Here is a 15,649-nt window from a genome sequence, read left to right on the forward strand (position 1 = left end):
GTTGTCATCCTTGTGGTCACTGCTCTTTTTGTAAATATATATTTACAACAAAGGAATTTACTAGCAAGAATACAGGCAGGATATTTAACATTAATCATTTTGCCAATTGCAGCACGGACTGGGTGATCTATTTGGCCACATGTACATGTCGGGCATTTTATATTGGTCAAACTTCTAGACAGCTGCGTATTCGTATTTCTGAGCATTTAGGTGACATTAGAAATGCCAGGACTACCAACGCTTTGTACAAACATACTGTTGTACACAAGACAGCTCAGTTCTCTTTCATTTGTACTGATAAGATTGTTGGTCACAGAGCATTCAAAACTGGATGGCATAAACTGTTAAACAGCAAGGAAACTAAATGGATAATCAAATTGGGTGGTTTATTTCCACTGGGCCTCAATGATAAGTTATAAATTACTTGTTACCATTTTCTACTATGGTTACAAACATTTTTAGTTTTAAATTCCATTTTGCAATAATTTTCACTGGTCTGATATATTTATCATTATTATTTAATATGTTATCAATAGTATAATTTTGGAATATTTGTGGGTTTCTAATTATGATGGTTTATTGTGGATTATATTTCTTTTTCCACTGTTTTATTTTATTCTTATTTTCTGGTCATGTATTAGATGAATGTCTTATTTAAATATTAATCTAAACAGGAAATGATGTCATATGCTTCATTTGAATAATGTATAAATAAGGACTGTCTAATCATTCTGACCATACCACTGAAGAAAGCTAACTGCTGAAACCGGTTTGGTTGACAATAAATCAGTTCTTTTGCTATACACACTCAGGGTGCTGGATTTTGTTTGCAGTATTCAAGGTTGGTTTATCCATGCATTAACCGTACGTGCTAGCCTGCTCTTCTGTACATTTTCTTTAACACCTCTTCTGCCTTAACACCAAAGTATCATACTGTAATGGTGCATCCAATAATTTTGCTTTAACATGATCAGGTGAACTCTGTTCTTTTAACCAAGCGTGACTTCGAATGACAGAACCAGTAACTGCGGCTCTGCAAGATGCCTCTAATGAATCAAAACCACATTGCAAAGTATGTTTTCCCACTTGTTCAGCTGCATGCAATAAATCCTGCATTTCCTTGTTCTCAGGACATTCAGGGCTTGTAAGCATTTTCTGTTTTAGCAAAGACACTAGGGTATTGTTGATATTTAAGCATGTGAAACTGGCAGTTTAAAGCCCTTACAGCTAAAGTAGCAGAGGTGTAAACTTTCTTCCCCCATCTGTCCAGTGCTCTAGAATCCTATCAGAGGGAACAGGGTTTTTTGCAGTGGAAGCCTTGACCCCTTTGCGACCCTGAGAAATAGTTTCAGGATCAGCAGCAGGGTTTTTGTAAAATAATTAATGAGAATCTGGAACCCTGTAGTACCCATCTGGCTTAAATGGTGCAGGGGGTAAAGAATCAGGAGTTAAACTGGATTCAGAAAAAAAACATCAACAATATCTAGTACGGGGGGTAGCAAGAGGCCTGTGCTGAGGCAATAAAAGAAAGTCTCTGAGCCTTTTCTTGGATTCTGAATAATCCTGGCTCTCCCAATGGAAATGCTCCCTCATGGTGTGTAGGGATTCCCCAAAAGAGTAGTCCTCAGGAGGAGAGGCTGAAGGGATAGATTCTTCAGCATCAGAGTCCTCATAGGGAGGAAGAGAATATTCCTGTTCTGAAGAGGAATCAGAAGAAATAGAAACCTGGTCAGAGGAGTCATAGTCAGTGTCTTGATTAGGCCTTTTATCACGAGGGGGTGGGAACCCCTGATCAATGTAATTAGGTCCTCGGCCATTTTGAGCATCTGTTTCTTTGGCATGGATGACTGTCCAGGAGAATGCTGTACTTGTTTGTCTTTAAAGGTGTTTTAGACTTTGCCTTAGCTGCCGAAGTGGTCTTGATAGTAAGCTGTGTAGGTCTGAAAACACCATCAGAAGCAGATGCCTGCTCAGCGGCTCCGGACCCATCTGAGGGAATTGTTTCCGTAGGCCCAATACCTTGAGTTTCCAGAGGACTAGCTGTCTCCACGTGGGAGTCAGAGGCAGCCTGTGGCTCTGAGGTAGCGGGTGTCAGGGGCTACAAAAGCACCTCACTGAAAACTGGCGACTGGCCTAGAAGAGGCTTCGTCGTCTGTTTTGGACCTCGGATGCCTGTCTTTGTCCTTGCATTTTTCATCAACTCCAGTCGGTTGTTCCGATGGCATTATATAGTTAAACCTTCGGCCAAAGTAATGTAAAGCAAAATCGAACTGACGCTTAATAGTGCGTTGGTTGAATCTAGCACAAAACTGACAACTAGCAACGTCGTGGTCAGGGCCTAGGCAAGGAATACAGTAAGAATGAAAACCCTTATGAGGCATTTCCTTCCCACAAGAAATACAATTGTTAACTTTTCCTGACATCGGTCTGGAGCAAGAAAAAGTTTCCCCAACAGGGTACTTGGCTTTATTGAAGACTTTGGATCTGAAATTCAATTTCGAAAATCTCAGGAGTCGGCCGACCGGCACTTGCGAACTACTTTTGCTTCGGGCACCGCGCGGCAAGAAAGACTGAAGAAAATGGCGTCAGCTGCATCCTGTATACCCCTGGCACACTGACGTCAGGGAAGAGGTGACAGGAACTGACGCCGGACCAGGACTTTGGAATTCAGGCCGACTGCGGGTAGCCTGCCAGCAGGATAACCCAAGTATAATGACTGCAACAGTGAAACACGATGAACATCCCCTGATCAAGGTAATTAAATCCTCAGCCATTTTGATCATTTGTTTTTTAGGCATAGGGGGCTGAACACGTGGCTCATACGTCGTTTTTTTAGACACAGAAGTTGGTTTTGGCCTTGGTTTTGATGATGGCATCGCTTTAATATACAAATCTTTAGGCCTGAAAACACCCTCAGAAGCCGGTACCTGCTCAGCGGCTCCAGACCCATCCAAGGGAGAGACATCTGTGGGTTCAATACTTGAAGAATCTCACGGCATACCGGACTCAGAATGGTTCTCAGTAGAGGCCTGCGAATCAAAAGTAGCGGGCATCAGGGGCTGTGAAAGCGCCTCACTGAGTACCGGAGACTGGCTTAGGAGAAGCTTTGTCGGTTTTGAACCTAGACGGTCTGTCTTTTTCTTTGAGTTTTTTGTGAATTCCGGTAGTCTGATTGCTAACAGACGACATTTCAGGATAGTTAAATCTTGAGCCAAAGTATTTAGAAGCAAAAATATACAGATGCTTTTTATGTGCACTGGTTAAATTTAGCACAAAACCGACAGCAAGGCACGTTGTGGTCAGGGCCTAGGCAAAGAATACAGTACAAATGAAAATCCTTATGAGGTATTTGCTTCCAACAAGTAATACAATTAACTTTTACTGACATCGGTAAGGAGTAAGAAAAAGTTTCCCCAACGGGGTACTTAGCTTTAGTTTGAAGACTTCGGTTCTGAAACTCGAAAATGACAATTTCAGGAGTCGGCCGACCAGCACTTGCGAACTTCTTGCGCAAGAAAGACTGATTAAAATGGCGTCAATGACCCAAGACTTTGTTATTCAGGCTGACTGAGGGCAACCTGCCAGCAGATTACCCAAATGTAATGACTGCAACAGTGAAACACGAAGAACATCGGAGAGATTATGTAATTAGCCAGGCTGCCAGGTTCTTTGAAGCTACGGGTGCAGAATCTGGCCCCTACTGCTGGGAGAGCAGGGCAGGAATCTGAGGCAGGTGCCAGCAGTGACACTGCGCAAAGGGGGTACCAGTGTTGGGGTAGCCAGTCTGGTACAATCAGTATCGTCCTTAGTTTGTCCTGTTTGATCTTTAGTAGTACCTTGGAAAGGAGAGGCAGAGGGGGAAAGGCATAAACTGATAGCTTTTTCCAGGTGAAGGACAGGGCATCCACTTTCCAAGCTTGTTTGTGGGGAGTCCTTGTGTAGAATTTTTCCAATTGGTAGCTCTGGGGGGAGGCAAACAGATATATATCTGGGCTCCCCCATTTGTTTCTGAACATGTTGAGTAGCTTTGGTTCCAGCTTCCACTCGTGTGGGTCCTTGAGATTTCGATTTCTGCTTAGGTCATCTGCCAGTGTGTTTAGCTTTCCTGGCAAGAATTGAGCCTGTAGGTGTACTTGGTAGCTCAAGGCTGTGTTTCACAGAGCCATGGCTAGTCTGCAGAGAGGGTATGAGTGGGTTCCCCCCCTGCTTGTTTATGTACAACATAACTGTGGTGTTGTCCGTCTTTTACATTAATTGCCCTGGAAGGATATGGTCCTTGAAGGCTGTCAGAGCATTCTGTACAGCTAACATTTCTTTTTGATTGATGTGCAGGTGCATTTGACTTGGGTTCCATTTGCCCTGAATGCACTTCCCGGCCAAGTGAGCCCCCCATGCATAGTCTGATGCATCTGTTAGGGTCTGGGCAGCAGGGGGTAGAGTGAATGGTAGTCCCTTGTTTTGGTGACAGGCATCTGCCCACCAAAGGAACTATCTGTAGACAAGAAATGAAAGGAATCATTGCTTCTAGATCCTGACAATGTTGACACCATAGGCTTTTTAGATACCACTGTAGTTTCCTCATATGCATTCTTGCATATGGAATTAGTAGAATGCAGGAGGCCATCAAACCCAGGGCTTGCAGTATTTTCCTTGCAGATAGCTGGGTTTGTTTGGCCAGTAGTTTGAAGTAGGCTGTCAAATGAACCTGTTTTGCTGGTGTGAGAAAAGCCATCTGGGAAGCTGTGTTCAAGCTTGCTCTCAGGAATACAATCTGTTGGTAGGCTAATAGATGTGATTTTTTTTCGTTTATGGTGCACCCCAGAGAAGTTAGCAATTTCTGTACAAACGTCAGATGATTCAACAGTATGTTCTGGCTTTCTGCCTGAATTAGACAATCGTCCAGGTAGGGATTTATTTGGATATTTCTTTGCCTGCAAAATGCAATGACTGGAGCTAGGCACTTTGTGAATACCCTGGGCGCAGTAGATAAGCCAAAGGGCAGTGCAGAGAACTGATAGTGCATGTAGCCTGCTTTGAAGCAGAGATATCTTCTGCAGGATTCCCTTATTGGGATGTGCAGGTAGGCTTCCTTTAAATCCAGTGTTGCCAACCAGGCATCCTTGCCTAAAATAGGAAGCAGCCGGTGAAGAGTTAGCATCTTGAATTTTGGGATCACCAAAAATGTGTTTAGGATAGAGAGGTCCAGTATAGGACGCCAGTTGTCTTTTCTGGGCACCAGGAAAAGTCGAGTAGAAACCTTGTCCCCTTTCCTCTTCTGGAACAGGTTGAATAGTCCTGATGCTTAAGAGAGAATTTTCTTTTGAGCCTCTGCCCACTGATTTGGGGAAGGCCTGGCCAACCGTTTGGGGTTGGTAAGGAGTGAAAGTAGAATCTGTATCTTTGGGGAAACTATATTTAAAACCCATTTGTCCTGGGTAATGACTTTCCAATTTTTTGCCTACCGGGCAATCTTTCCTCCTAAGAAAACAGTCAGTTGTGCAGGGCTGGGAAGATTTAAAGTTAAATCATTGAGACAGTTTACCATAGGGAGGAGTCTTACCACTCCCTGGTTTTGAAGTGGGAGACCCCACAGCTTAGCCCTGTGAGTACCTTGGGACCGAAGCCTGGGTGTTCTGCTGGTTCTGCGTTTGGACTGAGAAGACAGGAAAGGACCGATTTTTAGAGGGCCAATGTCTACTAAATCTGAGAGGCTGTACTTCCAGTTTGCATAGATTTAGCTTTTTCCTCCATCTTTTTAAGTACTACTTTTGCTTTGTTGTCAAACAGGCGGTCTTGGTTTAATGGAGCATCCAGCAATTTGGCCTTAACATGATCTGGCAAAGATCGCTCCTTAAGCCAAGCATGCCTTCTAAGTACAGACCCAGTGACAGCAGCCCTGCAAGATGGCTCTAGTGAATCAAAACCACATTGCAAAGTATGTTTTCCAACTTGTTCATCAGAATGCATTAAATCCTGTTAATCTTTATTTTCAGCACAGTCAGGAATCATCATTTTCTGTTTAAGCTATCCAATAATATGCTACTGATATTTTAACATATGAAACTGGCAGTTTAAGGCCCTAATGGCCAAGGTTGCAGAAGTGTATACCTTCTTACCCCATCTATCCAGCACCCTGGAATCTCCATCAGAGGGGGTAGGATTTTTGGCAGTAGTAGCCTTAATGCCACTGGGTCCCTGTGAAATGGTCTCAGGATCTGCAGTAGGATTTTTAAAAAAGGAACTTGAGAGTCAGGAACCCTGTAATATCCATCAGGTTTTCTGGGAGCAGGAGGTAGAGAGTCAGGGGCCAAGCTAGATTCCGAAAAGGCATCAACAATGTCCAGTACAGGGGGGATAGCTAAAGGCCTGTGTTGGGGCAGAAGTAAGAAATCCCCAAGCCTCTTTTTGGAGTCAAGAGTATTCCTGGCTTTCCCAGCGAAAATGCTTCTTAAGAGTATGCAAGGTTTCACCAAGAGAAATTGTCTGGAGGGGAAGCAGAGGGAATAGAGTCCTCTGCATCAGAATCCTCATAGGTAGATATGGGAAATCCTGGTCATCAGAGGAAACAAATTTCAAAATCCTGATCAGAAGAATCATAAGCAAACTCAGTCCTAGGTCTCAAGAGGGGGAGGGGTGGCTTCCCCTGATTAAAGTAATTAGGTCTTCAACCATTCTTATTTGTTTTTTAGGCATAGAGGCCTGACCATGCAGTCTGGGCATCGGTTTTCTAGGCATGGATCGAGTTTTAGGCCTAGAAGAAGAAGAAGATGGCGTCGGTTTAATATGCAAGTCAGTAGGCCTGAATATACCCTCAAAAGCCGGTGCCTGCACAGTGGCTCCAGACCCATCCAAGGTAGACATCCGCAGGTTCCACAGATGAAGCATCTTGCAGCATTTTTTTCGGAATGTCGGTAGTCGGGTGGCTTACTGAAGACATATCTGGATAACTGAACAGAGTACCAAAATATTTAGAAGCGTAAATAAACAGACTACGAATAGTTTGTTGTTTAAATAAGGCACAAAAACAGACAGCGAGGTACGTCGTGGTCAGGGCCTAAGCAAGGAATGCAGTACGAATGAAAATCCTTATGAGGTATTTGCTTTCCACAAGAAATACAATTATTGACTTTTACTGACATCGGTTTAGAGCAAGAGAAGGTTTCCCCAATGGGGTACTTAGCTTAGTTGAAGACTTCAGTTTTGAAACTTGAAAACGAAAATTTCAGGAGTCGGCTGACCGGCACTTGCGAACTGCGTCTGCTTCGGGCACTGTACGGCAAGAAAGACTGATGTAATGGCGTCGGCTGCATGCTTTATACCCCTGACTACCTGACGTCATGTAAGATGAGACAGCAACAGACGCAGGACCCAAGACTTTGTTAATCAGGCTGACTGAGGGCTACTGCAAGCAGATAACCCAAATGTGACGACTGCAACAGTGAAACACGAAGAACATCAGTAACCCGCATGCGTGACCTCAACCTGGTCTGTGACATCAATAAGACTTGTTGGCCGGACAGATGTGTCCCAGAGACTCCCCCTTTTGTGGAATAGACTCCCTCTCCACGCAAAGCAGAGCACTCAAACCTTTTTAAGCGCAACCTGGACAACTGGCTCTGGAACAGAAAATACACCCCCTGGGATTCCACCTGTGTCCCTCCTGACAGTGGCATAGGGTGCTGACTTGTTGGAACATGGGCTAAATTCTTGGCTAGGTTTGTAAAGGCCTCAGGGCCAATAGCCTAATAACTTCCTATGATCCTATAAAAATACTTGTGTAAACACTTCCACGCAAGATCCTAAATCTTCTAAACTTTGTTGCATATTTGGGATATACACACACATCCCCCCAGTGTCTTTGTGAATTGCTTATCCAGTCTCTTCCCAATCCTAAGCTCCTCTGATACTTATAATTATGAAATATTTTATATGTTTTAATTATTCCTCTAACTGCAACTCGACCAGTGCTGGTCTTTCATTTAGGACACCCTATTTCTCTTTCCCTATACTCTTACCAATCCTTGATAGGGAAGGCAATCTCTAACGTGGAGTACACAAATTCTTGGGCTCTTCCCATTCTATTACCTTTCTAGTTATTTGCTCCCAATACCTTGGTTCCTTTGCCAGTTTTCTCCAATAAATTCCAGGCCCCTCTTGCCTATTAGACACACTTCCTATTAACTCAAAGAAAAGGCAATACAGCATCAAGAGACAACAGTTTCCCCAACGGGGCACCTATCTTAACAGAAAAACTATTCTGGCAGTAGAGCAACATTCGGGACTGGCAATCAATTGATGGCAGAGTTCTGAGGATGGTGCATGCATACGTCACTTATGGCCTATGTCCGATAGTTACCTACACGACACGTACCACGCATCCTAGAGTAGTAAAAGACTTTGTTATACTGGCTGACGACAGATCGCCTGGGCAGGCAACTCCCTCATGTAAACAATACAACAGATGAATAGAAGGACATCTACCAAACAGTATCTGACCAGTTCTTTGACCCCTCCCCTTTACACCAGATATACTGCAGCATTCTGCACTCATTCAGAAAGCTTACAGCATGGGTGGAGTAACCAGAACTCAATTAACCAGTGAGATTCCACTAGGTGCCACCCCTTTATTCTGCTTTTTGAATGAAAGCATTCAGCAGATTATCACTTTTACTGTACAACTGCAGAAAAAAGACAAAGGAAGTAGAGGGAGGCTGACTATAGCTGCTGTACAAAGTTTCTTAAATTAGTAATTCACAGTACTGTGGGAGAAAAACAATGAAAAAACATCTGAGGAATACAGTGGCATGTAAAACGTAAATTGAAAAATACAGTATACATCAAGATGACAGTCCTTTTATGGCTCAATGAAATGCAATCATGACAAGAAAAGCACTGCAATGATGGTAGTGCCACCATGTAAGATGGATGATGAAAAAGTTGGCAAAACTACCTCAAGCATAAGACACTAAACTTCATAAGAAATGAGAATCTATACTTTATAAAAGGACGCATCACTTACTCCAGTAAAGCAAAGCTCTTAGCCAATAGCTAAGCAATACTACATACTTGACAGAATCAGAATGTCTGAAATTTCAACTGTACACAATTTTTAATTAGTAAACAAGGATCACACCATCAACAAAACAACATTTATTCAACTTTCTTTTAGCTGTGTGGCATTAAGAAAATATAATGTACTGCTAATTCAGTTTAAAGTAAACAGCTAATGCTCATCTTCAATTTACAAAAATGGACAAATTATACTTGTGCAAGGCTTCCTTTATAAAAAAATAAGGCTCACATTCAAGACAAACTAAAGAGAATTTAAAATCTCTTCAAAGATGGTGTTACACAGAAGCAGATGCGTGCACTATATACAAATGTTCTTTTGAGGAGGGGATTATAATTAAAGAACATTTCATCAAGGTTTACCTGTTTCTGCACGGCAAGCACAGAGTACAAAAATATTGTTGCATGAAAAACAAATTAAAAGTGTGTAACCCATACCTCTCAACCTCTTGGAGCAAGAAATCTGGACAAAGGCCCAAAAATAGGGACAATTTTTAAATATTGGTCTTACAAACTTAGAAAGTTGATAGAACAGGTGCTGCATTAGCATGAATTGTCTGAAGGGTATGAAGTCTGAAACTGAATTCAGTCATTTTCTAACTTCAGTCTTTAATGATTTGCCACTAATTTGCCAGAAAACCACAATTTTATGAAAAGCAGAAAAAAAAATATGAGGCAAAAATCTGTACAGTTGAGAGGTATGGTGCAACCCAATGAAGATCCCATGGAATTCTAGAAGAAATGATAAGTTACAAATTCAACACCAAATCCCAATGGGCAAATAACCCATTTTAGTCTTTGCCTTCTACTGCTACCTTTAACCATATCACCATCTCGAGTTTGTATATCAGAACAAAACTTGATATTTCATATGCATTATATTAAAATGCCTCGAGTATACCATCCTTTGTATAAGCAGAGAAACTAAAAAAGTTACACACTTACCATAACTCTAGTTCCATGAAGACTTCTCAGCATGGCATTTTTAACCTATTCTTACGTAAGGGGAGCTTCTTCTCAAAATGCTTCCACAGATTTGTCTAACTCACTTCGATGCCAACATGGGGAACTTACTGGTAGCTAATCCCAACCTAGTTATTCCCCAAAGAGTGATGGAAAAATCCATGTAAAGAAAAAGCTTTTTTCTTAAAGCTATCAGGAGCCAATCAAAATGTGAAAGAAATGTCCACAAATAGAGGAACAGAGCCTGGTGCCCAAAATCACTCAAAATTCTAGAGTTATGGAAATGTCTGCATGATTAAACTATCTTCTTCACAGTCCTCAATGGGCAGGACATTCTATGAAATACTCTCCAATCTCTACATGACAATATTCTTTTTGCAAAAGTTAGCCGGAAATGCTTGTACCACCCCCTCCAACTTCAGAAGCCACATCTAAACCTCAAGGCTTAGTATACAAGAGCAGTCCTCACAAGCACAAAATGGTCTGAACAGAATAATCTACTACCTTAAAGATCATGCTTAAAGCAGAAAAACGGTTTTACTTCTACAAAATTAAATTTTTGTATGAATCATAGCGCATGCGAACATTTGTACAAAAAATTTTCAAGCCACTTTTTTTTTAAAGCAAATTACAATTTAAAAAAAACCTTCCAATCACAGAAGTATAAATTAGCCATGCTGTATTTACAGAATTAATATGCCAGGAAGGCCACTCTTGGCGTCCTGTATAATCAAGACTGCATTAATGTGAGTAAATGCTTGTGAAAATTATTTAATCGCCAACCTGTTAAACAGCATAGCAAAAATATACATTTTGCCAATCTAATTTTAACAGGTTTCGCTGCTTTACACATGATCTTTGACTGTGGACTAACTTACTTTCTTTCCCTCCAAGTGGGAATTAATTACACAACAATTCTGAACATTTAACCATTATTCCTTTAGCAAAAGGGGAATCTTTCAGCAATAAATACTAGTTTTGACTGCAAGAACTGACTGACTAAGCTTCCACTAGATTACATTTTCTGTGAAATAAACCTGAAGACAAATTAGTTCAGTAGGAATGTGTGAAAAAAAAAACTGATTTACATAAAGGGAAGCTGTCCTTGAGCATAACAAGTATGGATACTCTCACTAGTACACAGACAAGTGAATTTCAAAACTAGGAGCTGCAAAATTTCTGGACAACAGCTGACAAACCTAATAAGTGGAAGAAATGCTAAGCAGTAACGGTCATTATGAAACAACTTGCAACAATGCTTACAGACTGGATATTTTCTATATAAAGCAAGGAAACCTTTCGGCACAAAGGATTCTAGAATTGATTCAAAGCTTAAAACATCGTGCAATGGTTCCAGCAGAGATTATGGCAGATAAAGTGATACTAGACTCTTAAAGGTTCGGATAAATTCTGGCCAAGGATAACCTCCCTGAACAGCACTGCTTAAAAACAAATTTAAGCATATAAATGCACAGATGTCCACTGTTCACAAGCATGCAATAACTGGAGCTAGCCACCTGGTGAAGAAAAAAATGCAGAAATGCCAAAACATCAAGATTCTAAAATGGGGGGGATTCAATTCTACTTAAAACCATCTGTGAGCATGATAAATTGTAACCTAAAGTCTTGGAGAAGGAAACAAGTAATAAATAATTCTGAATTTCCTGTAAGGGAAAAAAGCAGGCTCTTTAAATACAAGACTGGATATACATCTTCCAGAGATCTAGAAGATATACACTACCACCACTCTGTAGGGCACAACATTCTTCAGAACATGTGCCAGATTAGCTGATCTAGAGGTGGTGGTGGATGGAAAAGCAGAGCAAAACATTTTTGATGTATTTTCTACTTTTACAGCTTGACAGTCTGCTGTGTAATTCTGCATCTCCATGCTTGCAAGTGTAGTGAAAAGATAATGAAGTGCTTCAGCACATATAGGAAGACAGCTGTAAAGATCAAATGCAGGTTATGACAGTGAGCTTACGATTTTGAGCTGGTGGGGCTTCAGATGACTCCTGTACCTGTTCAACGCCTGAAGAAGTTTCCTAACTTGGTGACTGAAGGAACGTCTTCTCGAACCTTGTTTTTGAAGTTATGTAATGCTACTTTTGTTAAAAACAGGTTAACGAGCAGGCCTCAGAGATCTAAAATTAAAACCAAGTTTCCAATCAATTCATGATCTTGAGTCTCAAATGTAATTCATCCAGTTTTCTACTTAAATGGCTGCACCTGTTCCCACTGACTGGATATGGATATGGATATGATGTGCATCACCATCAACCATGTGAAGTTCAAAAACATGGTACATTTCTTTCAGCAAATATTAAGGATGAAGCCCGTATCTAGCAAAAGCTAAATAAAGTGATGATACACAACCGGTCTCAAACAGCAATGTTAGCAGCCGACCAATGGATACCCACCCCAGAATTCAGGACACTTAAGACAATGCTCGGAAACAGGTCAAGGGATAGATCCCCATACATGGGATGACTACCACTAAACATTGAAGCCCCACCACTAAAAGGGACTTGGCTAAGAGTAAACAGTGCCAGTTTCAAGCTGAAGTTAGTCAAGGTCACAAGTCAATCTGAAGGTTAAGAAAAGAATCTTCAGAAGAGTCTTAATGCAAAAGAGTTCCCTTCTGAAGATTATTTTCTTAACCATCACTTTCTCAGGCAAAGGCATAATATATGCATAGTAAACTACTTTCTTTCAACTATGTACTAACTGTATTTTTCTATATTTCCCTTATCCACCGAGCCTATTTAATTAAGGTAGCCAGTATTTGACTGAAGCAAATGTGATGCAAAGGTGAAAGCCTTTCATCCCCAATGCCACATGTTGAGAGAACAGTATACTAGAATACGGGAAGTTCAGTTTTTTTGCTGAACTCCAACATGCTGACTTACATTCCTTCACTGATTATCTCTGAACGATGCTGGCATGTTTGGGCTCTGGTTTGCCTGACAGAACATCTAAAGCTTTAGTGACCAGGAAAAACATTTAGGATAATCAAGTCAATGGAAAACTCCATTATGGTAATGCAGCCTTCACTAATGAACAAAGTTGAATTTGCTGGAGTTACTAGTCAAAGTTCAACAGCAGACCACCTTATTCCTACATTTGCAGATCTGTTTACAGTGATTTACCACAGGCAGACTATTCTTGGACCCCCCCCCCCCAAAAAAAAGTAAAAAGCAGTGATCTTATTGCTTTGGGCACCAATCTTCTAATATAGTGCCTGCATTGGGACGATGACATTTTGCTTAAGGTGGTGTAGAAATCGTACGCATCTATATAAAGACATCCATCTGACCAAAACTTAAAATGTAAATTCTTAAGCAGCAACATTGACAACCTTACAAGAGAACTACACTAGTGAGTGCTAATGTTTCAGAATAGTGGAAAAAACTGCAGAGAAGCACAGTCTGTCCTGTTACTTTGCTGCATAGTCCCTGCACCATCAATGAAATATGCAGATCAATACTAATGGCTTGTGGAAGACTTCAGAATTGTGGCCAAGAAGCAACCTCATGTAAAGACAGTTCAAATGAATACCTGCTGATGGACAGTCCCAAAGAATCAAGCCATTTTTTAATTGCATCAAATCCCTGCTGAAATATTTTTTTACAGTATCAATGCTGTTCAGTGGTTCCATCACATGCTTTGCACAATTTCTGCAGCAGTCTGTGAAATCTTGAACTTTCAAACATTTACCTCAAAGTCTACAGTGCAAAACAGAATTATCACCATTCTCAGTCAAAACTACCAAAATTTAATTAACTTGCCAAGTGTAGAGTCTTAAAAGCGGTTCTATGCCTTTAACCCGGGTCAACTGAAGCATTAAAGTGAAAACCTGCAAATGACCACAACGTATTTAACATTTGAAAGAAAAGATGATGTCCCAAACATTACCAATTTTTTTTTTAATTCTGTTGCATATGTAAAGGTCTCATCCACACTTCAACTGGCTGTTTCACGAAAGAACTTCATGTAAAGTCTAATTTCACATGCTTTGACGAAAAGCTTCAGTGCTTACAAGTTGATATTTGCTCACTGGAGAGCTCTGACAAAAAAGGACACAGGGTATAGCCATTCTTAGCAGCAAATACTTTTCAATGACCCTTTTAATAACCAATTTCAAGTTACAATAAGAGGCAACTATACCATGTAACCCCACCTTGGGCATGACAGGAGAGCATTAGTTCATTTTAATGGCATAATCCCCCCAAAAGTCCATCCCTTTTATTTTGTCAACAAAAAGAATGACACTTTGTACATAGGCTAGGAAGCCTTTTCAATATGAAAGTGCTAATTCATTTACAGTTATCAGCCATCATGTAGTGCTGTAAAGTGGCCAGAATGCTACGCAGAAATGTGATTTTTTTTTCAACGCCTGATAAGAAAAATCCTGATTACCACATATTTACATTTTACGAATGGATACCTAACCCTGAAAAGGTGGTGGGCTGGGGACTGGGACATAAAAACCCTTGCACACTGCCACAGGTTTAATGAAAAAACTGGTCTTCTAGCCTGTACGACAAAAGTGATAAATATTTTAAATAGTCCTGAAGCCAGTTAATTCCTTGGAACACTATGGGACAGAAGAAATGCTGCCTCCATGGCATCCCCTCAAGTTCAAGCTCCCATGGCAGGTTGTATATCTTCATTCGTCTCTGAAAATCTTGGTTTGCTTTCCAGTTTCAGGTCACACGATTATCCCCCATACCCTGGGGATTTTTCTGTCCAATCAGTACTCCAGAATGAACTGTGGGCAAGAACAACCAAATCTGGAACCACTACTGGAAGGAACAACACAAGCTTTTCACTACAATCCATCACACAATGCTAGGAAGAATGCCTCAATTCATTCCTTGCGGAGAAGCTCCAAAATTAAATGATGCTGGAACAACTGGAGCTCCAAACTTGTAACCACCATGTTTTTCAATCATTTTCGATTCTAAAGACAGAGAATAAAAAACCTTAAAAACTGCAAATACATTTTTCCTACACCAATATAACTTGTGCAATTAAGCTAAAATGTACTGGTCCAAAATACTAATCATATTGGCAAAACTTTCAGTCAGCACTCAAAATATCCAATTACAACTTGCACTTTTCCAAAGCAGTCTCACTGTGCAGCTTTTACCTTAATATCTAGTTTCAAATATACTGTAAAAGGGTGGGTTCTCCCACTTACCTCATTAGCCAACTTTAGCAGCACCAGGGCTCAATGGCTAAAGATCTCAGCCTTCCAAGCTTTGTGGTCCTGCGTTCCAATCTGATCTCCGGGTGCACACTGAACTACTCTCATGCCTGTGCATATTTCAAACATTCCAGTCCTCCCCACCCAAAATATGTTGACTGGCTCCTGTAAATTGTCACAATATACTGTATTTACAATTGCCCTTTTGGCCAGTTTCATGGCTGAAAACTTCACTTATACAGTTACACTCTTAAAACGTGTTAGAACCAGAAGTGCAGCTATGCTATCTACTGTCAAGTTCCCTGAACTAGGACCCCCTTCAAAGACATTTTTAAGTTGATGGGTTCTCAAGTTCTTTTGCACTCAAACTATAGCAAAAAATCATTTGCTGCAAATGTAATACAGGAC

At 40.9% G+C, this 15,649-nt stretch overlaps 1 protein-coding gene across 1 annotated transcript in view; it reads right to left on the minus strand.

The window, feature by feature from the left end:
- Window positions 1-13,943: 13,943 nt before the first annotated feature.
- The window catches only part of IPO7 (importin 7), a 2,167,557-nt gene continuing 2,165,851 nt past the window's right edge, over window positions 13,944-15,649 (minus strand). Inside the window, exon 22 of the mRNA XM_044059282.1 lies at window positions 13,944-14,995. Coding sequence (XP_043915217.1) covers window positions 14,898-14,995 — 98 coding nt within the window. The 3' untranslated portion in view covers window positions 13,944-14,897. The remainder of the gene's footprint in view (window positions 14,996-15,649) is intronic.

The sequence above is a fragment of the Protopterus annectens genome, chromosome 17.part0 (genome assembly GCF_019279795.1).
Source record: "Protopterus annectens isolate FY-2018-M chromosome 17.part0, PAN1.0, whole genome shotgun sequence".
Taxonomy (NCBI): domain Eukaryota; kingdom Metazoa; phylum Chordata; order Ceratodontiformes; family Protopteridae; genus Protopterus; species Protopterus annectens.